This window comes from Glossina fuscipes, unplaced genomic scaffold (genome assembly GCF_014805625.2).
Source record: "Glossina fuscipes isolate IAEA_lab_2018 unplaced genomic scaffold, Yale_Gfus_2 2, whole genome shotgun sequence".
Classification (NCBI taxonomy): Eukaryota; Metazoa; Arthropoda; class Insecta; order Diptera; family Glossinidae; genus Glossina; species Glossina fuscipes.
The window spans coordinates 5,045,224-5,071,266 of NW_023998416.1; the positions used below are offsets into that span (position 1 = coordinate 5,045,224).

The 26,043-nt window shown below is 34.1% G+C and overlaps 4 protein-coding genes and 1 non-coding gene across 7 annotated transcripts; 2 read left to right on the plus strand and 3 right to left on the minus strand.

The window, feature by feature from the left end:
* Nucleotides 1–4,324: 4,324 nt before the first annotated feature.
* LOC119632853 lies at nucleotides 4,325–6,171 on the minus strand. The gene is made up of 3 exons (XM_038025985.1): nucleotides 5,985–6,171; nucleotides 4,498–5,919; nucleotides 4,325–4,410 (listed from the first exon to the last, which is right to left on the minus strand). The coding sequence occupies exons 1-3, from the start codon at nucleotides 6,169–6,171 to the stop codon at nucleotides 4,325–4,327; spliced, it is 1,695 nt and encodes a 564-aa protein (XP_037881913.1).
* Nucleotides 6,172–7,444: 1,273 nt separating this feature from the next.
* On the minus strand, nucleotides 7,445–9,915 carry LOC119633691 (facilitated trehalose transporter Tret1-2 homolog). Its single transcript, XM_038027374.1, has 6 exons — nucleotides 9,667–9,915; nucleotides 9,363–9,592; nucleotides 9,144–9,274; nucleotides 8,736–9,073; nucleotides 7,847–8,268; nucleotides 7,445–7,748 (listed from the first exon to the last, which is right to left on the minus strand). Exons 1-6 carry the CDS (start codon nucleotides 9,740–9,742, stop codon nucleotides 7,530–7,532), a joined length of 1,416 nt encoding a protein of 471 aa, XP_037883302.1. The 5' UTR covers nucleotides 9,743–9,915; the 3' UTR covers nucleotides 7,445–7,529.
* Nucleotides 9,916–12,534: 2,619 nt separating this feature from the next.
* On the minus strand, nucleotides 12,535–16,793 carry LOC119633649 (fidgetin-like protein 1). Its single transcript, XM_038027294.1, has 7 exons — nucleotides 16,210–16,793; nucleotides 15,995–16,149; nucleotides 14,437–14,585; nucleotides 14,088–14,377; nucleotides 13,947–14,024; nucleotides 13,540–13,881; nucleotides 12,535–12,691 (listed from the first exon to the last, which is right to left on the minus strand). The coding sequence occupies exons 1-7, from the start codon at nucleotides 16,744–16,746 to the stop codon at nucleotides 12,572–12,574; spliced, it is 1,671 nt and encodes a 556-aa protein (XP_037883222.1). The 5' UTR covers nucleotides 16,747–16,793; the 3' UTR covers nucleotides 12,535–12,571.
* Nucleotides 16,794–17,356: 563 nt separating this feature from the next.
* LOC119634274 lies at nucleotides 17,357–17,460 on the plus strand. The gene has a single exon (XR_005246947.1). It is a non-coding gene; the product is annotated as a U6atac minor spliceosomal RNA (small nuclear RNA).
* Nucleotides 17,461–21,254: 3,794 nt separating this feature from the next.
* On the plus strand, nucleotides 21,255–25,030 carry LOC119634132 (facilitated trehalose transporter Tret1-like). Of its 3 annotated transcripts, none has more exons than XM_038028084.1 (8): nucleotides 21,255–21,328; nucleotides 21,388–21,458; nucleotides 21,522–21,754; nucleotides 21,817–21,947; nucleotides 22,007–22,347; nucleotides 22,423–22,637; nucleotides 23,215–23,481; nucleotides 23,548–23,694. In XM_038028084.1, exons 2-8 carry the CDS (start codon nucleotides 21,410–21,412, stop codon nucleotides 23,692–23,694), a joined length of 1,383 nt encoding a protein of 460 aa, XP_037884012.1. In that variant the 5' UTR covers nucleotides 21,255–21,328; nucleotides 21,388–21,409. The 3 variants fall into 3 exon arrangements, with proteins under 3 accessions (XP_037884012.1, XP_037884014.1, XP_037884015.1); XM_038028086.1 differs by having other exon boundaries at nucleotides 21,310–21,328; nucleotides 21,392–21,458; XM_038028087.1 differs by lacking the exon at nucleotides 21,255–21,328 and having other exon boundaries at nucleotides 21,368–21,458; nucleotides 23,548–25,030.
* The last annotated feature ends 1,013 nt before the right edge of the window (nucleotides 25,031–26,043 follow it).

Consider the following 26,043-nt stretch of genomic DNA (forward strand, 5'->3'; position numbering starts at 1 on the left):
GTGCGCGTTACGTCGATTGTGAGTGTACTAAAAACAGCTGAGTAAAATTTTCTTTCTTGGCATCATTTATTCAATTTTTTATTTGCTGAGAATAAAATTCTATTTCTGTGAGCAAAATTTACTTTAGTGTACATTTCTTATGGATGCCACCGAGTGCCTTTTGACTATGCTGAGCATAAGATCGCATTCCTCAGAGTAAAATTCACTTTGCTGTACATTTCTTATTGACACCAATGAGTGCTTTTTGAGAATAAAATCGCATTTCTCTGAGTAAAATTCACTTCGCCGTATATTTCTTATGGGCGCCACCGAGTGACTTCCAACTTTAACGAGAATAAGTCAAGTAAACAATGCTCTCTCAGAGCAAATGAAATTTTACAAAAACAATGCTAGCGACAGTTGAATAAATGATGTCAAGCAAAAAAATTTCCTCTCAGCTAATGAAACAAATGGTGCTGCCACACTTTCATTCAATTTTTGTGTTAAGTGTTTGTCGTTATAAAATTGATAACTTGTATTTTTGTTGTTGCATTTTGCGCGCATGTATATTTGTTGCTATTACGTAGCTAATATTATTATTATTAATCTTTAGAATCATTACACTCAAAAATTTAATAAATTCTCTGTTTTAATTAAATTAATTTAAATCACATAATTTTTGCAAGAGGAAATTTACGCAGCATATTTGCCATCCACAATACAGCTTATATCCAAAAATGCCATCCACAAAACGTCCAATATCCCACAATACCATAGTGACTACTAAGAAATGACTAATAACCATAAACCTCACTAACCACTTGCATAAATTCTAATCAAAAATCTTCTTTATTTCACCTTATTTACTTATATTATTAATTTAATAGGAATAAATTAACATTCACTGTTATTATTTTTAAAAAACAAAAAAAAAAAACAGTCAAATCTCCGCCTAAAACTACGCTACAAAACAATGTTAAACGTAAGATAGCCAATAAAAATCAAACCTACACTAAAAGCGAAAAAAATAAAAACAAAAGATTTCCATTTTATCCAATCTAGAAAAATAGAGTTTCATTCAAATTAGCGCACATTACAAATATAATTTTATCAATTAGAGACTCAGTTGTCCGCTAAACCATTTTATAGTAATCTAGCAATTACTTCTAATGAATATAATTTCTTCGTATCCCTTTTCTCTTTTTCTCTGAAAAATTAGTTAAAATATAACATTAACCTGTCAAGTTAAAATTATTAATTATTAATATTTTTTAATTCCACAAATATTAGATGATTAAGTTTATTTATTTCATTTTCAATTAGATTTATAATTTTAATATAATCAATTATTACACCTTTAACCCAATTATTCCTAAATCAAAAGATTTATCAAATAAAAATTTTATATCCTTACATTGAAAATGATAAGGTCGGAAGATTACTTGGCGCACTTGGCATACATGAATAGGAGGAGTAGAGTAGAAAGATTTATGACTCGTAAATTCAATGCCTGAAATGCTTAAGTCCGATAATTGTAACTACAACTATCAAAATAATAAAACATACTAAATGGTGTCTTGTGTGTTCCTACTTACTGATTCGCACGTCTAATCAGAATCCTAAGCAGTAAGAAATCACTTACATGTGGGCGAATTTTTTAATATCTATCATTTGCCGGCTTTATAATGCTTCCAACCAACAATCAATTATTTAATATGCGCGTATCCTTACATATATATATATATATATATATTTATGATGGTAAATTATATATAGCATGACAAATATAAAATATAGTACGGAAAATATACAATGTTGCATATCGTATTTTTAAGCAATTTACTGGCAATTCGTTAAAGCATTGCATTTCTTTTCCTTCTATTGAATATGCAATGGGAAATTGTTCAGATCGACTTCGTAAGTCTAAAGAAAGTTTGCAAGTCTTCATCAAAAACACACACAAGAGGGCATAATCAAGCTTCTACGTAGAAAAGTTGAAATTTGTTTCACTATTTACACCAACCTAGAATAATAATACCCATTTCTCCTTAGAATATTTTCAAAATTTTCATACATTAGCGACTTTTGATGCTCCTTTTAGCATAACATAAGTATAAGTATAAGTAGCGCTGTTACATTTCGTTTTCTTATCATATGTTAATATTTACATACAAAGTCTGTAAAAAACTTCAATCAATCATATCTTGATAACAAATCTGGGGCGTACACACTTTTATGCTTTTACATACACCTACTCTTGCAAAATTACTTATATAATTAACAATAATACCTAATCTGCAAGGGGCTGAAAAGCCTTGTAGCGATAGCCTCCATTTTTCTTATGTTTATTTGTAACTTTAGTATTAGTGTAAGCAAATAAGTAAATACGCATACGCTCTGTTGTACGAAATGACGTAGTAAATATTATTTGTCCTCTTTTCGTCATTTGCATTGAAAAATTATAAATTTTATTTTCTTTCGATGTTTTTAAACCAAGATAGAGGATGAAATTATGGCATGAGTATTCTCGTTCACCGTCTGATCAGAGAACAAGTGTTTTTGGTGTTTTTAGATTATACTACGGATTGTTGAATGAAAATACCACTGAGGACTTATACCCTTGTACTTATTGGAACAGGTGATGTCGGTGCCGATATTTTTGCAAGAGAAAATTACGTTATAATTGGCTGCATTGGTATGGAGCAATACCAATATCGATATTTTTCAGTAAATATCTTCAAGAATGTTTAAATTACATAACCAAGCGAGACGTTAAGCAATCTGTGCGAAACTTTTGTAGAATGTAAAAATTATATCGCAAATATCGTATTAACAACAATCCGAGATGTTTTTTAAATATACTCATAACAAAGTGAACTGTGAATGTGTACACAGCAGAGTGACACATAAGTAATCATAAGTTAGGTGTTAGAATATCTTTGATAAGATTATTGAGATAATGAAAGATTACTTTATCACGGACGATAATGGCATTGAACATAGACGTCGCTGACTGGATTATACGTTAAGGGCGTTTTTATGCAAAAACTCGAAATTCTTGGCTCAGCAGCCTGCTAGAGCATACTTAATTCCGCAAGCTAGAATTACAGATAAGGCTTTAATATTTGATGAACATATTTGTTCATTCGTTATTAATTTATTTCCATAATTTAACTATAAAGAATTACGTACGACGTGATATAAAAACTGAAGAGTGCAACTTATGTGTGGGCCGTTCGTACCGTGATCCGTCGTACTGGTCAATGTTTTTGGCCCTCCCGTTTTAAAGTTGTTATGCATCCCGCCAGCTTCTTTAATCCGGAATGTTATTATATATTTGAAAAAATTATGACCCGTCGCCCATTCATAGCAACAGCAAGCAAGCAAGCAAGCTTGTGTGCTTTACCGGAAGATTCTATAAATCTTATTATTGACCTTTCCAAAGAAAGGTCATCCGTTGATATGCACGCCGACATCAACAGTGAAACGAAAAGAAATTATATTTTGTTTCTCAACTTGTGACGTCATGACAAGAAATTTGAATGGAATTTTCCCCATACAAACAACAATGGGTTTGGGTACAGCTCTTTCTGCTAAATTAGTAGGACCTGAAAAAGGCCTTGAGATGCACGAATAAATAATCTTGCCGGAATCGCAAGTTATAAGCGGAGATATGAAAAAATTGTCGGGATTTTTTTTGATGTTGTCTCAGTGTCTAATCTACTGGAGGCGTGCATGAAGATAGGTCACTCGTGTTTTTTAACCTCATATTATTAATCGATGAAGAAATATTTTTGCTAAATTTTAGTTCCTTATCTTCATTCTTGCGACTTTAGCGATGTTACAAATATTACAGATCAAAATAATCCATAACGGTAGAATTAAAAGAAAAACTTGATTATGGATATCTAAATATCTATTCATATAAATAAAAGTCGTTACAAAATATTGGAGCTTCACATGCTTTGCAACCATTTTTTTCACAAATTCAAAGAGGCCACCTTAAGTGACAGGTAGGTGGAGTTAATTTAGTATAAATGGGTTCATAAATAAAATGTTTTTTTTTTTTTTGCATCAGGGATGAATATATATTTTTCGAAAACCAAAAATCCCTAAAAATAAAATACATCAATTCTATGATAAACTAAAATAAATGACTACTACAGATATGATTTGCTATCAAAAACAATAATTGAATACTTGTTGTGAATAGCACGCAAAGTCTCAAATTTGCAATCGACTCAAATTATAGAACAGAAATTAACATAAAACAAGCACAAGCACAAGCAGAGATTGCCAAGTGCTTGGAAAGTGTACGCATATACATATAGAAAAAATGTAGAGTCTATTTTTTGTTATTCATTGTGATTTTCTCTACACGGTCTCGGGCAGTGTTGGTTGTATGTGAGCCGCCCGCATGACGGGGAACGCATTTTTTAAGATTAGCCAAGCCAGCGTTCTGGCGATTCATCCAAGCGTGCGGTGCATGAGGAAAATCATCTTTACGATAAAAGCCCATAATGCCCGATTTTCGTATCGAGCCCAACTCATAAGTGATCAATGGACTAAGAAGCACTGATGCGTGCGCATTAGGTAGCTTTGCAACTTTGGCCTTCTCCATAGATCGCATTACACAGGTCGTATCGCATGATAAACAAGCCAGATCTTGAAGAACCTTGATGCGAGCACCGGCAGCCGCACACTCATCGTTAGTTGAATCTATATAAGTTTGTAACATGTGCTGCAAATGATGAATTTCTTTTTCAATTTGACCCTTGAAAGTATTCAATATGCCTTCGATGGCCGCGAAGCCCAAGGTCTCTTTCAAATGTTCAATCATCATATTATTTTTTCTCTCGTTGTCATTAATTTGGCGAAGCATTTCGCAAAACTTTTTATCGATGCGGCATTGCAATTCGAGCATTTGATCAAGCGATACTTTGCGTTGCAGTTGATTGTAATCAACCTTGTCGGCGAGCAGAATTTCCAATTCAGATTTGTCCACCTTTTCTGCAAGCACATCTTCGAGAGTCGACTTAATCGTCTCAATATTATTTGCGTTATGAGAAATGCGCATTTCCATGCGATCTTGATTTGTCTTCAGATTAGTCGTAAATAACTTGACCTCTTTCATTTGCTCCTGCAGTTCTTGCGTACGCGCCACAGTTTGTTGACTTTCTTGCTTTAACACTCTCGCAGATACCTCATTCACTTTGTTGACCAATAGACAAAAGTCGCTTTTGAGTTCAAGCAATTGTTCGAGAAGTTTTTCGCCCGAATAACACAGATGATCCTCAATCATTTTTTGATCAGCTTCTCCCTCTCGTTTGTCATGTTGTAACTCAAATATGCCTTCTTCTGACATCCTTTCGGTCAGTTGCAAACCGGATTCACCAAAATGTAATGATGGGACTGCGGTGATGTCGATAAGTTTTGCGCCCTCAATATGCGGATTACCATCGCGCAGTTGTAGCAACAACTTTCCCATATCATATAATTCCCGTATTCGTTTGGCATCAGGCGACTTACTTAGCGTCAAAAGAGTTAGATGCAACAAATGGGTTATGGCAAATTCAATCTGGTCTTTCATTACGGAAACGCCGGCAAAGTATTCCTCCAGTGTAGATTGCCTTTGGGCAATTGTTTCCAGTTTGGTTACACGAAAATCCAACTCATGTAGGGAAATTTTGGATGAAATTGATTTCTCACTGGGCTCTTTCTCTTGTTCTTCTTCGTCAACAAAAATATCGCCTACACCGCTTTGCTCTGGCTCGGGTACAAGCGGTTTCTCCGACTCGGCCACCATCATTTCTTTCTCCTCCAAGTCAATTTTTTCTTCTTCTTCCGTTCCAATTGGTTGCTCAACATCGCCGGGGGGATTCTCTTCGTCTTCTCCACCAGCTAAACGCACGCTGCCCGTAAGCAGTTTACTCAATTGATCTATATTGGAAATAAAGAAAATATCTTAAGTTGATAATTATGTAACAAATATGTAATCATCTTACGATTCGGTTTGCTTGTCGCGTATAAAACTACAGTATCGTATTTGGAAAAATCGACAGTGTCGTCGATGATGTTTAACTTTTCTGCAATGCAACTTAGTAGACAATGCAGAGCATAAAAGTTCACATGTCCCGGCTCGGGGGAACCAATCGACATATCAATCAATTGACGAAATTTCAACGAAGTCATTTTCCGTCTATAGTAGCGAAGTGAAGGCGAATTTCAATTAAGAAAATCTTTTGTGAAAACTGAATTTTGGATAAAATTGCGGAATCAAAACGAATAATTTCCAAATTTTTCTGAACGGACTTTATTTGTCGTTGGCGATTAATATAAATCTGAATGATTTTAATTTTGATTAAAAGAAAATTTTTATAAAGAATAAAAGAAAACAACAATACTCCAGCAGTAATGTTTCAAAGATTTGATATAATAAGTTTTCAAAATTATTAAATATAGCAAAGTAGAAAGAGATTTTAACTTATCCGCAAAGCGATGAACACGTACCAGGCAACTGGTTCTGCATTCCACAATAAATTATTCCGATTATATTGTGAAGCAAAGCACAAGTAATTGTTGATAATACATTTTAATGAAAAATTTAGTTTGACTATATCTTAAGGCAAGACCTGTATTATATTGTACTTGAATCATTTTGTAATTATTACATACATACATACATACGGGTATCTTTGAACAGATCTCCCCATTTTTCTTATACGTACGTGATTCCATAATCAATACACTTTTGCCTACCAAATGGATAGAAACAAAACTGTTTATGCTCTATGCATATTGCGGTAAAGGATATATTAAGTTTGTATGCAGGTACGCAACACCCAGCAGGAACGCTTAAGATGGATACACTTTTTATTATACTGATCAGCTGGATCTGCTTATTTGCCTGAAGTTTTTCTATCCGAAGTCTTGCCTTCAACCTACATATCGCATATTGTAGAGATGTTTTCATAAAATTTGGCATGCCGAGGCGCTTTAGCCCAAGGACGAGCCCTGTTGCACTTTTGCGGTCAATTCTCATACAACGCCTTACTTTGAAAATGTTGTTATATTAAATGAATAGAAATTTTCAAATTTACTCAACAAAAATCGCTCGGGAACAATATTTCAATCCTACGGCGATCTATACGAAAGTGAAATCTAAATCTAAGGCTGTACTAAAACTAAATAACGTAATTCTGTTTTTGGACACCATGTAATTATTCTCCATATAACCAACGAGCATTACTATTTTATTACCTGTCCTTTTATTTCAACAATTTTTTCAAAAGTACACTATTTTTAGCCAGCTTCAATAGCTCCTTAATGTATTTAGTGTAGTATGTTTATTTATATTTATATTTATATACTAGATTTTTCCGCAAACCGCGAAATCTACCGTGTTATGGTATATTTTTAAGTAACATTTTTCTCATTTCAGTACAAAATAGTATTAAGTTTAAAAAAATTCACTTTCAATATCAATCAATATAAGATTAATCTTTTTAAAACAAAATGAAACAAGTTCCTAAAAACGCTATTCAGGGAAATTAACTTAAAATCACATTACTAACACCATCAAATGATGTTCCTTTGGTTTCTTTGAGAAATATCGCAACGAAAAGGACACCAAAAATGCTGACAGCAGAGCAAAACCACATTGTCGATGATAATCCGAAAAAATGCATCGATATGGGAAATAGTTTTAAAGCAATGAACGTCGAAATACTCCAGGCAACCATAAAAAACATGGTACCAGTTGAACGAATCTAAAAAAAAAAAAAAAAAAAAATCAAAAATATCACTGGCAAACATTTCTCTCTTATCAATATACATATATATATATATATATATATTAATTACGGACCTTTGATGGCAAAATTTCAACCATTATCACATATATTATCGCGTTTAGGCCAATATTAGACATAAATATAATGAAAGACATTAAGAAGACCGGTAACCAGTAACTAAAGCTGGAGAGATCAACATCATTTTTTTCGACAAGAAATGCGTACAAGCCCAACGCAGCCGTACCCAGGCCCACACCAGTAATTGATGTAATCATTAAGATTCGTCGGCCATATCGATCTACTATACCAATTGCCAGATATGAGCCGATTACTTGCACGACACCAGTTATAATCGTATTTGTATCGGGATGCAGATCAGTTTTCGTGGCAGCAAATATGTTTGACATGTAACTCATGAAAGCAAACAAACCGGAGTACGAATGTATTATTCCAAGTACAAAACCTATGCCCAGTACTTTTAGAGATTTTCCCTCGACTAGAACAGGAAAATGATGATTGATTTTAGTTAAAAATAAATTGAAAAATAGGTTAGAAAATTTTATTCGCCCGAAAGCGAAGCGATGTAAAATATCACATTTTTCTTTAATTTAAGACGATCAATAGTTTTTTTTATAGCCACGGTTCAATCGGTCGCAGAAAGTTTTGAATCAACATCCACTGTGGATTTCAAGTTGCTGACAACAACACTTTGAAATTTTCTTTATCGCTTTCTTCAGCGTCTTAATAACCGCCTTAAAGCATAAACCACTTAATATAAATTCCAAATGTTTGTAAAGAAGTTTCCACTTATTTCATGTCTGTGAAAGCTCTAGAAACGAACAGATAAATGGACGGACTTGAATTTTTACATAGATTGCATTCTACATATGTCTTTTTTAATCTTCCAAATGGAAAGACGAAGTTAGTCTAAGGACATATATCATCTCTAAAAAAAATACTTACAAAAATCTTGATAGGTAACTTTCTTGCCGTCACTTTTATGATTTCCATATGTAGTCTTAAGTTGCTCAAATTGATTTCGTAAATTTTCTTTTAATGTATGCATGCAGCGACGGCCCTGATAAAATATGAAAGCTTGTTCGGCCCGCTTCTCTTTACCTGCTCTTAACAAAAACTGAGGGGTCTCCGGGTAACGTGTCACCAAAAATAAAAACAGACACGGAAGTGGCAAGACAATCCATGGTATATTATGGTAATGAACATGTGACGATAGAATATATCCAAATAAAGTTCCCAAATTAATGGTTAAGCCAAACAGTGATGTAAGACGGCCACGTATACTGCAAAGGGAGATTTAAACGTGTCAGTAACTTTGCATTGCTTTATTAAACATAAAGAAAAATCTCTTACGATGAGTCACATATTTCACCAACAAAAATAGGCACAACAACGTAAGAACCGCCACCAGTGAAACCAGTAAAAAATCGTGCCGCATATAAATAATTAATGCTTCGAGCATAATACAGCAACAACCAAAGAAGCTGAATAGATATAAAACAAAGAAAAAAAAATTAATTTCAATTTTCACACAAAAAGCGAATATTCCGAGCGAGGAGCGGGCAAACTTACGGCATGGGGAAACGCTAAGCTGTAAATAGCTACTTTGCGACCCAAGCGGCTTAGAATAATTGAAAAGAATGTATTGCCTGTTAAGGCGCCCAGTGATATCATTGCGCCAAGCCATGACGATTCGTGTACATCCAACGAGAAATTAAGTGGTGTCGCTGGCGATTGCATTTTCATAAGCATCGGTGAAAACCAACCCAAAGCCACGCCATGTGATAGAGATATAATAGTAACTGTGACATTCGAAAGCGAAAAGTGTTGAAAAAAATTTGAATTCTTGCTTAAGTCATTTTATTTTCTGATTTACCGCTAATTGTTGCCAATAACTGTTGACGATAATCCGCCTTGAAAACTCCATTATTCCAACGTATATTCCAAAGCATATTGTATTGATTTTCAATATTTTACTTTAGCTACTCGTTCTTAACAATAATACTTTAAACTAAATTTTCTAACAATTCATTTACAGCATTTTATTAATATTCCTAAAAATTACCCTTATTTGCTAATTATTTAAGATAAAGCGAAAGCAAATATGTCACTGGGTTACTAAATACAAACTAACGTTTATTAAAAAATTTTATTAAAGCTTACGAAAGACTTTTCTCGGTTATCAGGCGGAAATTAATCTAAAGATTTTACTTATTTTTTTTTTTTTTTTTAGCACGAGACCACTAGAGATAGTTAGTTCTTTGCTCTATTGTTATAAGGTGTCAGTAAACATGATTAAAAGGTTATATGTTCGGTTTCAATCAAAATTTCCTTTCATACTTAGTTTCAGTTACTTTTTATCAATTATTTCACCATAAAGTGATGTAAAGAAATCAGTAAATTTTACTTGTGTTTATATTTAGCGTTACTTTTCCCCTTATCCCTTAGGAATGGAAAATTTCAAAATTATCAGAAGTTTCTTTATCGTCATCTTGCTCTCTGAACCAATTGCAAGGAGTTCGATATAAGTTGTCAACTAAGGCATTTCAAAAGCCAACTCATCAACCTCCCAGCGTTTAAACCAATCAAGCAAATAGAAGAATCGCAGATTTAGGCGCTACTTTCGAGATAACAACGTTCATGTACCTCATGGTGAGGTTGTAAAAGCGAAAAGATTCAAGTAAAGTAAACATCTTTCAACCATAAAAGCAATTTACTACTGTTTTTATTTTTTTTTATTTTTATTTTTTTTTTGTTAAACTCAGTCATCCACAGTAGTCGAACGAATTCTTCACACGTCGTACTCATATAAATTTTAAACTTAAGTTACCAAATTTTTAGTGAACATACGAGTAATAGTTTCTTTACTCGATGAGATATTTTTAATTGATTTGCTCACTTTTTAAATTTTTTCAGTTTTAAAATACTTAAACCATATTTGGGCAGTCTTAGTTCGGAGTTTGAAAGTTTATTTATTTATACAGTTTAGTTAGTTAGCTAAAGTTTATTTATTTATTGACAGTCGAGTTCAATTGACTCCTAAAGTAAATCTTATATTAATTAATATTAAAACTTAGTATAAGTAAAATAAAACAAATGAGAAGGAAAAAAAAGGAAAAAAGAAAAAAACATGTACACAACTAGCATAGAGCCACAACTACAACCGGTACAGGACCAAATTGCAAATGAACCCCTAAGCCATCGCAAACATGCACAAGCTTGGCAACCGATAATAGTTAACAACAAGTGGTAGACGTTAGTTAGATTCTTACAAACAAATCTGAGCGGATTAAAGAGCTCATCATTATATTTACACTGACTATGCTTAACCAAGATAAAGTGCCTAGAGAAGCGGTTCGGGATATTAAAGCTTATTTCACCAAGTAATGAAGGCGAGCCAATAGCAACATTTATTAATTTGATTACAAAGGAAACGTCAAGAAAAAACCTACGTTTCTGAAGAGACGGTAAGGACAGCAGAAGCAACCTATTTTCATAGGGAGGAAAAGAGGCAATCGGATCCCAACCCAAATTTCTAAGGGCAAAGCAGCAAGAATTGCTTTTGAACAGATTCAATTGAATCTACATAGCACCTATATGAAGGAGACCACACAATAGAGGCACGCTCGAGTATAGGTCTAACCAAACGTATGTACAGCCTTTTCGTAATGTAACGATCATCAAGCTGTTTGGATCACCTCTTTATAAAACCAAGCGCGGACCTAGCTTTGCTTTACCCAATGAAAGTAATTTCTTTTGGAAAGTTCACTTAAACGGTTTATAGCTTCAATAGTATTAATAAAATATGGTAAATAAAAGCGAAATACATAATTTCTATATTATATACATCAACTGGATTTTATGTAGATCTCGCAATCATTGGCTATATATACGTACATGTATGTATATTATTCGTACAGCAGAAGATAAAATCTGTTATTATAATTTTTGAAGTGCTTTCCATATTTCAGTAAAACACTAGCAACGCATATCAAAAGAATTAAGTCCAGGTCAAATGTATTTAACGGCCGCGTTATACGTAACGATGCTGCGATGAATAGAGTTTGAATTACTTTATATTAGAGTAACTTTTTAAATTTTTATAACAATAATTAATTGCTTTTGTTTTTCAAATGCACTTCCAAAAAAAAAAAAAAAATGTTGATTATGAATTCGCTCATTTTCTTGTATACTGTACTTAAAGCTACGAGTTACAAAAGCTGAAATAGTTAAAATTTCAATTCGTTCAGTTTCATAGGCACACAAAAACTAATTTAAGTTATGCCGGATTATTCTGTGTCAAATTGATTTGAAATGTTTGCTAGCATTACCTAAGAGATCAAAAGGAAAATGGTCGCGACAGCCGCTTTAAGGGCATACCAAGGATTGAATCCAATCAATGTGTTCATAAATAGTCAAATCTGATCTTCTTAGTTTTCCCAACCGTGTTAAATTGGCACAAAAACTAAAAAATTAATTTCTCTTCTTCTTCTGCGAGTCATCAAATCAACGAAAGATGATTTACTGAGTTAAGCAAAAAAAGATTCTATTGATTTCCCATGCATTGTCTCAAGATATCCTTATCAATATGTTTGTATAAAGAATATTTCTGAAAAATAATATTGAAAGACGTGCTTCTTCTTGTTTGCAACAGGTTTAGTAACCGCACTTCTTAGAAAATTAATTTCACATCATGTACTTCTTAATAATATCTTCGCAACAATTTATTCATGGAAATATATTTATACATAAATGAAGACGATATTAAACTAAAACAGATTTCAGGAACTCGAACCATAAATTTTATTCCAATCGAGATATTGTTGCAAATCTTGTTGAGAAACACTGGGTCGTATTTTCTTTAAAGCGCTATAAAAATCGTTGATATCCACGCAACGCAGCTAAAAAAAAAAGAAACATTTTTATTTAAATAAATTTAAAAACTTATAAATAAAATATATTCCGCATGCATTATAAAATGCATGAATTATGAGCAAATTTTCAAAAATGTGAGCGACGTAAAAGTATACCCTATTCACTGCCTCTATGCTGCTTTTCTACTTTTCTATGACTTTTAACTAATTTTTTATATTTTATGGATAAAGCAGGTCGATGAAATGATCTGCTTTAGAAATTGATATTGGGTCGTAAGAAATCTTCTGCGGTTTTTCTACATACTACAACAACAAATCCGATTAGCTAAATGGACTGATTGGCTTTTTGTTATAATAAATGAGTGAGATTAACTCTTTCTGAATATATTAAATCTCTACTAGATAACAGGTCTGCGACAGCAGTGAAAGCATGAGTGAACAGGAGAACCTTAATGATCTGTTCCCGAAAAGACAAGCTCATTTTGCTTTAGAAAGTGAAGGTCATGTTGCTGGTTTATTGGCAAAGTGTTTTTTGTCTTGAAAGATCTCATCGTCCGCCTTATTTCAAATTCTTATTTTAACGAGCACTGATAGTTAGAAGTGTCAAAGAGAAGAATGCATTGACTTGTCATTCTAACTGTATATATATTCTTATCCATGTCTGTGCTTTCATCGTCTATTGGTGATACTCTCCTAAATCTTAAATAGGTAGGCTGCTTAGAGTCACAGTTCAGTAGGCATAGTAGAGCGGCAAGCACATTTATTACTGCTAAAATGTCAAGAGTGGTAAAAGATCTCAATACAATATCTCTGGTTCCTCCAGAATTTGACTTTTTCATGGAACAATGACAAACGAGATTAAAAAAGCTACGTACATTTTCCATGTTGAAGGTCATAATCGATTCCGGCGGTATCGAACGCAATGGTTGCATGGAAGCCTCGCGGCATAAGCTGTCCATGTCAGCACCTGAGTAACCTTCTGCCAATGTAGCAACTTTGTTTAGGTCATCAAAATTTAAGCTATTTTTTACAGTTTTTAAAAGGTTCTTAAGTATATTGATTCGAGCTTCAAGCTCAGGTAGAGGTATGTATAAACGTTTAACAAAACGTCGGCGCACAGCTTCATCAAGTTCCTGCGGTCTATTGGTGGCGCCAACAACGAGAACACGGTCGTCATCTGAAGTACTCGCACCATCTAATCTTACCAGAAATTCCGTCTATGAAAAATTTGCAGTATTTATACTTAACATATGTAAATAAGAGTCAGATATAACTTACTTACCTTCATTCGACGGTAAGCTTCATTTTCGGAATCCGAGCGTTGACAAAGCATAGAATCTACCTCATCAATAAATATCACCTAAAATGAATAAGTAATATCTATCAATATATTGTTTTCTACTTTAATTTGAAAAATACTTACTGAAGGCTGACGTGCTTCAGCAACAGCAAATAAAGCTCTCACCAATTTCTCACTTTCACCTATCCATTTGGATGTCAAGGATGAGGAACTAATGCTGAAAAACGTCGCTTTCGCTTGCGACGCTATGCATTTACCAATTAATGTTTTGCCGGTGCCGGGCGGACCGAAAAGCAAGATGCCGCGCGGTGGCCTGCGCAAACCAGTAAAAATGTCAGGACGAAGAAGCGGATATACCACCGCTTCTTTTATAATTGACTTTGCATAGTCTAAGCCCGCAATATCACACCAATCTAAAGGCAAAATGAAATTTATTCTTTTATTCGCTAAAGCAAAGGTAATGCTATCCTACCAATGGATTTTAGTTCATGAATAATTTCATTAGTTACCATCTCAACTATTTTCATATCAATGTTTTTTAATGCCGGATGATCCTTTAGAGCGGACAGCTCCGGATTCAAAGTTTCATGTTTATTTTCATTCTCTTTCGTGTTTGTGGTGCTGTAATGTTATTTAATTATTAATGGGTGTTAATATAAAGACATATAGAAAGAAGGAATATATACAATGTCCAATCCGGGGAGCGTAATATGTCATAAATGATAAAATTAATACGCTTTCCGGTTAACATGAAATTCTTGGATTATTAGTTGTATGGAAATGAAAATAAGTTTAGAAGTTAATTGTTCGTATGTCCAGGCTTTCGTGAAATTTTTAAAAATTTAGAAAAACAACAAAGAAAGTAAGCTTAACTAGAGCCAAATTTTTTAAAATTTGTCAACTGATGATTTGTCATCTGCAAAATAGAGCAAAATTGTACTTGCTTATATGTCTGGCTGAATATTCTCTTCATCGCATATATTTAATGATTTTCCATGATACGACCTTGATAATTTATTGACCGTAAATTTTGGATCATGCCCCTTACTCATAAACCAGTAAATGCTACCAAGCCTTTAGGAAGATGGCAGAAAATGGCAAGGTTTAAAAAAAACAGCTTGTGGCGGCTTTTGTTGCATTTTGTTGGCTTACACGCAATGGAGGGATGGCCGACCTTCATGGTTAAATCGACTCCTTCTTTGCGACACATATTTCAGTGAGATACAGAGCAAAACTAATGTCGACCACGTGCTAAGAATAAGAAGTGAAACTTGGTAAATCAGCGCTTAATTTTTCTTTACAGTAGGTATTGAAAATTGCATGAGTTTGCTCATGCCTTAATGTGTCTGTGAATGATTTTGGTCAGCATGCAAAAGCATTTCAAATATCTAGCAAAAAAGCTGCTGTATTCCACCCATGCGCATTCAAGTCCAAGTATTAGCTCGTGTCATAAATAACTTCCGATGCAAGTAGGTAGAATCTATTGTTCGTATTTACCCATTGTAAGTCAACAAAACAAACACTTCTTTCTCTATATAGGTGGGAATTCGGTTAGTCTTCATTCAACTGTTTTATGTGGTGCATGTAACATTCAACCGTTTTTCATTACCTCTGAATGAAGTATGCAATGGTTTGGAAACTTAAAGAAGGCGATACCGTTAAGGCGACAGTGGAAAAAATATGCAGCGCATACGGCGAAGGACTAATAACTGATCGGGCAGTTAGAAATTGGTTTGTAAAATTCCTTTCTGGAGATACGACCCTGCAAAATGAGACGTACTTCCGACCTTGACGACGACGTTTTCAAGGCAATATTGGAGCAAAATCTCCGTCAATCGGCCAACAAGAGCGGAACAACACAACACGGAAGTTACTTATGACTAGACCTAATATTTTGTTGTGTGTATGGTTGTTGTTTCAAACTCTAATTTTTGTTTACATTTGCCATGCACGGGCTATTGCTTACAGTTCAAAAGTAAGACCAAATATATTTGGTTTTTTAAATGGGTTACATTTCATCCTTGACCTACTTTGTAGTTCGCACTGGAGGTACGAAACCTTTTTTACTGGCGTTTGCATAACGCCCTAACGCTGTTCCAAGAGATTTTTTTGGTGGTGCGAAATTAAAATCGGTTTTCCCAGTATTTCTCCGCACTCCGCTGTTAACATCATTTTTATCGCATTTCTATAAAAAGACAAAAGTAATTTCCAATTGAAAATGTATTAAATGTTTCTTAGTCTTTACCTTCCCATTTTGTGATAAGAATACATCAAGGGCAGTACGAAAGGGGGGTTTATCACACGAATCCGTTTGTGCAAATGCTTGCATTCGACTTATTTTTCGTGGCCGTTCTTCCTCTTCTACATTGGTTTGTGATATATCACAAGTTGACGAGGAAGTTGAAGGCCTTTCTCTGTCCTGTTGTGCGAAATCCAATAACTCCTCTTTTGGTGGAAATTTAATTTTATCGATATCCGGCATATCACTAGAAGTCATCTTTCTAAGGCTGACGTTTTGTTTCGTCTTATTAAGCAATGTTTCTACACCTTGCAAGCGTTTCTTTATGAATTCACTATCATCGATAAAGCAAGCACGACGAGAACAATGCCTTTCCATAAAGTCATTTTGAAAGGCGCCCTTTTCTACTAAATGTGGAATAAGAATAGCTTGCTGCCGCCAAGCGGTAAACTTTTCATCTACATCTACTTTCTCTTTTACTAATTTGTTCTCGGCACAAAGATAAGCGTTCAATATATTGTTATAGTTAATATCAGAATCCATTTTTTTCAAAAAAACTCTTGATTATATTTATGTGATCGATTCAAATGTTTATTATGGTTGCCAAGCTATCCAAACTATATCATTTACTCTGTTTGCGGCAATGAATGGGGATTTTATGTCGATCATAAATTCTATCGCGAAATTTTCAGGATTGCCTTTTCCCGATAGTTTCCAAATTCCCAATTAAAAAAATGTTCTTTTACTTCATACGTCTTCTTGCTACAAATAATTAAGAGTTGGCAATCATGCGAATATAACAATCCAATTTAAAATATTTAAATTAAAAAAATTATTATTATTATTATTTTTAATTTCGCCAGAGAAATAAATTCTAAGACTAAACTCTTAAAAGCACTAGCATCCAAGGCTATCGGCTTTTATTAAAAATTCTATCGCACTTGAGATTCGAACCCACGACCATTGAGCTACTCAGGCGGATATATTATTATTATTTTTTGGCATTTTATAAGAAAAAAAAAGCAACTTTGAAAATTTCATTAAAAATTGTGTAAAAAAGTCTGTTATAAACAAAAGAAAAAATATGTCAACACAACCAGAGAATTCGTTGTACTTGCTAGTCGAGATTCCTCGCGTTCGGCTACTCATGCGGATGTAGTTTGAAAGGAGAGCAAGTTAGCACTCCCCTAGACAAGGATGGAATCACATAAATAACTGGAAAAGGCACTAAAAAAATTAAAACGTAAACATTTGTTTCTTCTTCTCGAAGTGCTTTATAAAGTAGATAGCAGCTATCTTTATAGAGGAGTTGTCATGATTCCTTGAGGTATTTCTCCATTTTATGCGCGTAAGTCATGTTTTACTGCAGACGATTACTTATGGAGGTGATATTACTCTTTTCTTGCCTTTACGATTTTTTAAACTCCAAGATATATAAAGGTTGTTATGAGAACCAAGTCTTTATATGGAGAGAAAGTCTAATTTCCAGTTCTTTATTCACTTTTTCGACCACATTCCACATAACTCCTTATTTTGAAAAGTTCTTATAGCGAAAAATATTGCAATTTGCATGACTAGTCAACAAAACTCGCTATCTAGTAGTACTTCGATATTTCAATTTGGTATGAAAAATTTAGTGCCGCTTGAGCAATTTTTTGGACCCCTTCTCATATAACCGTTCCCACGAAAACTGAACCTTTATATGGGAAAAGTGTATATTTTTCAATGTTTTGTAGAGAAAATTGGTTCATAACAGTAAATTGACAAAGAACCCTATCTTATCAAATTTGGACCACGTAGAAATATTTTTTGGATACCTCCGCATATAAGAATTCTCTAGAAATTTAATCTTTTATATGCCAAAAAGGTCTCAATGCTAGTGTTGCATGATAAAAATTTGGGTCTTGATAGTAATTTGACACAAAAATTAGATGGATCAAGCTTGAAGCAAATAAATCTTCAATCTCATTATATATAAGCCTTCTCATGAATAGTAACTAAAGAAATTGCTTTAAGTTTTAATATTTTATGATGAAAATCTGTCTGGTCCGTAGAGCAATTTGGTATAAAAATTAACGGCAAGGAATTTGGATCACATTGGTCCATTTTTTAGACCCTACCATATGTAGGAGTATAGCAAGCCTTTGTAGGGAGAGAAAGTCCAATTTGTACTTTTTTATGACGGAAACTGACATACATTAAAAGTTTTGGAAATTATATTAAGTTAAGCAATGTTTGGAGTACGTGACTGTACAAGGCGTCCCGAGTACGAGTTGGGAGCATCAGGATCTTATCCGTCATTTATGATGATAATCCTGCTATCGATTATCGACCTGTTTATTCTCAAATTAAAGTTCCTTCGGTTATGGTTTAGCCAAAAGCCAAAGGAAAATTTTGTTTCGGCCGTATCTCCTGATACGGCGTTTCTAACCAAGACGACGGAGGTTCATTCGTTCGTAAATGTCGCTTTCGTCTCAAGTGTTTTGGCTAAAGTGCTTAACGCAGATGATCGAAGTCAGGCATTCCCTAGCGAGCGGACTAGTCGTTCGGTGATGGCAGCAGAAGATAGCGAATATTCTTCAACTCCTTCAAATCTATGGCTAGTAATGCTATCGACTTCTAAGTCGAGTACTTGCCGATATACACTTTGATGCCTTTGTGAAATTTGTATCCGGCAACTATTGCGTTACTAGCATATTGAATTTTCGCTTCCTTTACAATACCAGTGGTGCAAGTTCATGCTCAGAAACTACTATCTATTGTGGCCACAAGATGCATTAGCAAGAGAATTCGTTCCTCGTAACAAACAAAGCAATTCAACTATCGCTTTTAGTTCTTATGCTGTATCTATCGATATAAAAAACTAAATATCGTAAGCTTCCCTTCAAGGTCCATGTCGAAATATTAGCAGTCTTAACTTCGCAGCTTGCATATAGACAATATCGGCCGTGGTTGCGACGCTTTTGTGAAAACGTGGCTACAAACCAACATATTCCGTTACGAAACCTTTTATGCTGATTATGACCATTCAATGAAGGAGGCGTTCTGTTGGCTATCCTTTCCTTTTTTTCTTTTTACCGGAACTAGTAGCTTTCCGACATCTTTCGAAACTGAATTTTTATGCGTCTGTGTAGTTTTCGAAGACAGGCATAGTTTTTTTTTCTTGCTCCCATATTCCTCCAATTGATATAGCTATATATTTTTAAAACTACTACATCAAGGTTATTAAAACCAAACGAAAAGTGGGCTACTTGCTCAACTTTACCGATTTACGAAAACGATAGTTGCTTGAGAAAAGAGGACTCATATTAGTAATGCTCTTTATGCTGATAAAGGGAGATATTAGTTCCCAAATTTTAATCTGTCACATATCTTTCAATGATCCAGCTCGCTCTTCTACGTACAATCTCCTAATTAAAGTTCTCTCACCTGCCGCACAAATTAGATCAGCGTAGTTTGTAAAAATGTAAACGACTTAGGCATGAACTGGATGATTGCTTGCAAGTTGTATTATGTATTTGGACTGTAGATATGCAGTCATGTACGATTATATGGATAATTGCTTATATGAATTATAGAGTTAGCATCGTGAGGGCTTCTGTGTCTTTGACACATTCTTTTTGCCAGTGTAATTGTATATGTTAGCTACTTACATTTACTACTTTTCTTAATTTGATAAAATTTTGTTGCTTTATCTTTCCGATTTGCATGCACTATATATATATATATATATATATATATATATTATACTATTTATATATATTTTACACTAGTTATTTTTTATACCATTCGCTGTGTAAATAAGTTAATAATATTAAATAAATAAACACCTGCGTACACTTAATATACCCTATGTAATAAGTGGTGCATGGCATAGAAACTAGAATATTTTGTAAGAATGTTTATGTGAGAGGGAGTCTAAAAAATGCCCGCATCTCACCCACACTCGCCATACACCTATTCGCTTAATACGTGAAAATACCATTTTTAACCCATCTTTGTCGCACAGTATTAAAAACGGGACATTTTTTTTTCATATAATAACTCTTGCAAAATATGCCTGAATACGACAAAAATGGATCGATCCAATCCACTTTCAATTAAGTTCGACCTTAGGCCGAAGTAGTGTACCAAATTTTGTCAACCTGGAACTTAAGCGGGCAGACGGATGGGGGCGTATAGACATGATTAAATGGATTCAGAATTCGACTGGCAAAAAAAAGTTGTTACTGTTTCACGCCCTACTCGAAATATACGCTATTTCCGAGCTTTAAGGAGCTGGAGACACACTGTGTGACACATCAGTTACTCTACTTAAGATACTTAATATTGAATACGGTTTAATTTAATTCATTGAAGTAATGCGGCGCATGAGATGGCTTATACTTGTTAAAAAAAATTTTAAATATATAAAGCATTTGACGACATATCTGTTGATAGAACAAGCCATACGCATCTTCGCTTTAATAAGACTTGTCCAAGGCTAAATATATCTAATACCAATATCTGCCTAAAGCTCACATAGTAAAGACTCTGCTGCTTCAAACGAAGTCCGTGCGATACTCTGGCAAATCCGCCTTTCGCTAGCTAACCAAACTCAGGAAATAAAAAATATATATATATATATATATATTATTATTATTAAAACTATTATTATTGCATCCTATGTTTTGGAGAAAAAAATGTGAGCGGCAATCTCTCATATTGTACGAACATCAATTGTGCTCACATAAAAATGCTTTAGTGAGTTGACAGAGCAAATGGTTATCTCATTTTCATCTACAATCTTTAGCAACTTCATTTTTTTGCACACAATGCCAAGGAATTGTTTTGTTTCCATAACATTTAGTTCATGTTAATTGTTATTGTTGTTGTTGTTGTTGTTGTAAGTTTAAATATACGCAACAAGCTAAAGCATAAAGTGTGATGCCTTGTAAACCAGATAACGTTGAATGTAAAAAGTTTAATAATAATTTATATATGTATATTAGCTTATCTGCAGTTGTAACCATTCGAAAAGATGTAATGCTAGCATCAACGGAAACATATAATAAATATAAGTAAACTTACTTAAAATTAAGTAATAGTGTAGTGGTAATAGATAGCTGTCGCCTGTAGAAAATCCGTAAGATAAGCTGGATAGACGAAACGTGGTAAAGATAAACTGTACGTTCAATCTTTCAGCAAGAAGTAAGCATTTCGCATCATGGATGAATCGAGTGCAACACGTAACCAATACCTCGCTGCTATTTGTGGTCAGTTATTTGACTTAAAATCTCTTGAAGACATCAAAGATATTTAAATTAATTTATTAATAGTAAACATTATTTCGCTTTCGCATGGAGGATTTTGCGGTTGGACATCGGCCAGTTTTATCGAGCTGCTTTCGCCAAACAGTCCCCTTAAAGCCGGCCCATTGGACAACTATCAACTTGGATGGATTGGTTCATTGCTATGTGCCGGAGGAGCATTGGGAACAATATTTTTTTCCTGGTGTGCTGACAAAATTGGTCGTAAACGTTCTTTATTACTTATCGGATTGCCGGCTCTGGTAGGCTTCACTTTTTCCTACGGTTTGCAATAATTTTCTATAGTGAAAGAAATTCCTCTTAGCTTGGCTGGTGGATAATTCCATTCGCTCAAAATTCATTGCACTTATGCTTAGCAAGACTTTTGGGTGGCTTCGGTGGTGGTGGAATATTCTCTGTAATACCATTGTACATTACAGAATTTTCAGAAGATAAGTATGTGTACTTGAACAGCACATATACGAAAAATTCATTCGACATAATTTACTTTACAGGTCGCGCGGTATTTTAGGAACATTTTTAATTGTTTCATGCAACACTGGTATTCTGGTCGCCTTCATTTTAGGCAACTTTTTTACTTACAGTGCAGTTGCTTGGGCTTTATCATCGTTACCGTTATTATTCATTTTATGCTTTGCTTTCTTACCGGAAAGTCCTCAATATCTGATCAATCAAAATTATATAAAGGAGGCTGAGAAATCTTTGCGTTATTTTCGAAATGTAAAATATTCGAAACATAGTCTGCCACTACCTGTTCAAATGGAAATGGACAAATTATTGGACAGAGCTCAATCAACAGAATCTGCACCAAACGAACCTCAAGTAAAAGATCTATGTGAGTGTCTTTAAATGACCGAATGTGAACTGTGACATGAAATCCTTGAACTTATATAAATATCGTTTCTTATAGACAATCATAAGGCACGTAAAGCTTTTTTAATTGGTGTAGCCTTGATGGCCTTAAATCAGTTTTGCGGTTGTTTTGCTATGATCAACTACACGGCTAGTATATTTGAACAATCGGGTTCGAGTCTCTCACCGAAAATATCTGCGATTATTGTGGGTGTAATTCAATTGTTAGGCTCATGCGCATCTACATTGTTAGTGGAGAGAGCAGGCAGGAAGGTAATTCAATAACGATTAATGTCTGCTTGTTCTTTTTTTTTATTTTCGTATATAGTTATTCATGACCGACTTTGCTATTTCGCATTTTTGCTTATAACTAACTACTCACCATTCAGTTTACAACTTAATTTCGACAAAAACACAATTCCTATCGTATGAAAATTTCAATATTCAAGATTCTCTCAAGAGTAAACGACCAATCACAAAATAAGTGGGTGATGTCTGACAAAATTCAAAAAAAAAAAAAGCAATTTTGAAAATGTTACATATTGCGAACGAGTATTGTACGAGTATTGGAAAAGATTGCGTAGAACAGTAAGTTGAACATTTAGGTGATTAGTCTAATACAGTCCCTAATTCTGATGCTACTACTACTACTACTACTACTAACTAATGTACGAGAAGGCTCGGGCTAGATACGACGCGCTACTCATATTCGTCTAGAATTAGTTTGGTTTATGGCGTACTCTGACTCTGGTGTATAACTGACTGATTTATAAGTAAACTGGTTTTTCTTCCGCTATTCTCCAAGAGTCAATATGCGTTTCTTATTCACTTTTCGTAACTCCCGTATTAGTTATTGCTTGTCATATCATCTATTGGAACTGGCATTGGACTCGGATGTCTAGGTGGTTATATATATTTGAATGCGATTGGGTATGACACACAACTATTTGCATGGATACCAATTGCTAGCTTCTCATTTACTATTTTTATCGGCTGCTGTGGAGTCCTAACACTTCCCTTTGTTCTTGTATCGGAGATTATGCCACCGAAAATACGAAGCAGTGGATCGATGCTATGCACTCTGTGTATGTGGACTTTTGCATTTGTTTTGATTAAGGTAAAAGTAATTGTTAGAAATGGAGATGAGAAGAGATTTTTAACGAAACTTTTTTTCACTATGTAGTATTTACCTTTGATGAGCGCTATAATGGGAATGCATGGCATGATGTTTTTCTTTGCTAGTTGCAGTTTAAGCGGAGCTTTGTTTGTCATCGGTTTCGTGCCAGAAACAAAGGGGAAGAGTATTGAGACAATTTTGGAAAAACTTTAATTTTTATGGAGATATGTATGCATTTAACTATATATAATTCCACGTTTACATAGAATCGATCATCTGTCTGCTCGTCATTTTTTTTTTTAATATCGCGTCGCCGCCCGAAAATTCCACACTCTTTTTATGATTCTCTTCAATAAAAGAAAATCAATGGAGTTATTTTTTGAAGAGAGAAGAAAATGAAATCTCTCGTCCCCAAAGACGAGATTTGTTATTGAAAAGTGTTTTTTTTTTTTTTTAATGCCTATTTATATACAACCAACTCTTATTTTACGCGATGTATAAGTTGCCTTGAAAACCGCGCAAAAAAATCGTGTAACAAAATACATCCGATATTTGGCAAATTTGAGAATAAGTTCCACAAAAAACCGTGCAAGAAAGGTGACGGCGAAGTTCATATTTATCACATATTTATAAAGCAGAGCAAAATGCTATCATTGGTGGATATGTTAGATATGAACACTATTGTCGGATTTGAGTCAAGTGAAGAATTTCTTTTGTTATTAACGGCTTTTGTTGGTTTCTTTGTTCCTATAAAGTCTGTTTAAAACTTTCTGTGGGACCATGTCAAACTTTGAAAAATAAATCTTTTTTCTGCTTGCTCTTAAAAAAAAGAAATTCGTCTAAAAATGTGTATTTGTCTTTATTAGTGAACCCCGTTATTCGAAAATCGGGTGGAAAAAGATTGCGTAAAAAAATAGTTGAGTCTACATATTTGACCAACAAAGAATGGATTAGAAGGAATCATTTTAACGCGGCTATAACAAACGTTACGTAAAAAAAAAGTGAAAACATTAAAGTTGGGCTACACCGACTATTAAATACCCGACACCATTTCGTCTAACACAGTTCTTTTGCAATGGAAGCGAAAACTTATACCCTGTTTTTATCTGAACTTGATATTATAGAACTGTAGATTGGTAATTAGATCTCTTTGCAGGCTTACTTTCGGTAAGAATGGTTATGCCTAAGAGGTTCAAAAATTCAGCAGATATCAAACTGCTATTATGGATTAATTTTCATAGTAAAATGTTAAAACTTATACTTTTTTACCCTAAAAAACAAAAATTTTCACGAATATACTTATACGGGGTAGGATTTAAAAATAGGCACGTGCGGTCCAAATTTGTTAGTAAATTATCATTATGATCTAATTTTCATCATGAAACTTTGAAAATGAGACCTTTTTGTTATATGAACTTCAGTTCAGAGGGGATTCAAACAATTGCCACAGCCACAGTCCAAAGTTTTCGCACGAATTTAGAATGTCGAAATACTATTATTTAGCCACTTCTGCGGAGAGATTTTGAAAATTGCAATTTTTTTTTCCATATAACGACTTTTTATAGTAGGATGTTATATGAGGAGTGATCGAAAAAGTACACCGATCCGAACCATTTGCAATACCGTTCGTCCTTGCGTCAAAACTCGTCAGTATATCCAATTTTATCGAAATACCTTAAAACCTGTAAGATGGATGCAAATTTACATGGACAGACATCAGGCGGACCGATGGACAAACAGGCTTAGATTAATTCAGATTATGTTTCTGAATCGATCGGTATGATAAAAGGTGGGTCTACCTTAAGCCCTTCTGCGTGTTACATGCGTCCGCACAAAGTTAGCATACCTTGTACCATAAGTGATGTAGGGTATAATTATATTATTATTATTATTATTATTATTATTATTATTACCAGAGACTAAAGTCTTAAAGCACTAGCGTCTAAGGCTATCGGCCTTGAGATTCGAACTCACGACCATTGGAGTTGCTAGTCGAGACTGTTTGCTTGCTCGGCCATTCAAGCGGAGAGGGTATAATTATAATATTTAATATCTTTCGACAAAATTCGATAAAAAATAGTCTTTTGGCATATTAAATGAATGCGGACAATTTTTTCGGTCTGAACGTCGTCCTATGTAAATGAGCCCACAAGAAATCCGTTAAGCAAGAATGTCTCATTTATAGTTTTTTACCATGGAATAGTAACCTTTTTCTTCCCACTTTGCGGGCACCTCCCCATATAACGGTGAAGTATGCCATTATATGGCAACGAGCTTTAAATTTTTCGTATTTAATGACGAAAACAGTCAGCATAGTAAGTTAAAGAAAAAATATGATCATAGTTTATTAAGCGAGACAAGACAATCATACTAAGCGCTTGCTGCAAAGCAAGATTCATTTAAGGTCGCCGCTTTCGAAAGTAACAGACAGATGATCTGCCCTATTTTCCAGTATTTTTTATATTATTGTATTTAACACTTCACATATATGAAATCATGTACTTTTATCCATTAAATAACAACATTTTATCAATTTTTTTTCAATTTTATTTTGTTATCCAC

Coding starts and splice junctions, on each gene's coding strand:
- LOC119632853 (XM_038025985.1), bottom strand. CDS start 6,171: ATGACTTCGTTGAAATTTCGTCAATTGATTGATATGTCGATTGGTTCC. Junction 5,920..5,984: donor CGCGACAAGCAAACCGAATC/GTAAGATGATTA, acceptor TTTCCAATATAG/ATCAATTGAGTAAACTGCTT. Junction 4,411..4,497: donor GATACGAAAATCGGGCATTA/TGGGCTTTTATC, acceptor ATCTTAAAAAAT/GCGTTCCCCGTCATGCGGGC.
- LOC119633691 (XM_038027374.1), bottom strand. CDS start 9,742: ATGCTTTGGAATATACGTTGGAATAATGGAGTTTTCAAGGCGGATTAT. Junction 9,074..9,143: donor GGTGAAATATGTGACTCATC/GTAAGAGATTTT, acceptor CTCCCTTTGCAG/TATACGTGGCCGTCTTACAT. Junction 7,749..7,846: donor TTGAAATTTTGCCATCAAAG/GTCCGTAATTAA, acceptor TTTTTTTTTTAG/ATTCGTTCAACTGGTACCAT.
- LOC119633649 (XM_038027294.1), bottom strand. CDS start 16,746: ATGGATTCTGATATTAACTATAACAATATATTGAACGCTTATCTTTGT. Junction 14,025..14,087: donor CTGAAGCACGTCAGCCTTCA/GTAAGTATTTTT, acceptor TATTCATTTTAG/GTGATATTTATTGATGAGGT. Junction 13,882..13,946: donor AAGCTTACCGTCGAATGAAG/GTAAGTAAGTTA, acceptor AATTTTTCATAG/ACGGAATTTCTGGTAAGATT.
- LOC119634132 (XM_038028084.1), top strand. CDS start 21,410: ATGGATGAATCGAGTGCAACACGTAACCAATACCTCGCTGCTATTTGT. Junction 21,755..21,816: donor TTATCGGATTGCCGGCTCTG/GTAGGCTTCACT, acceptor AATTCCTCTTAG/CTTGGCTGGTGGATAATTCC. Junction 22,348..22,422: donor ACCTCAAGTAAAAGATCTAT/GTGAGTGTCTTT, acceptor CGTTTCTTATAG/ACAATCATAAGGCACGTAAA.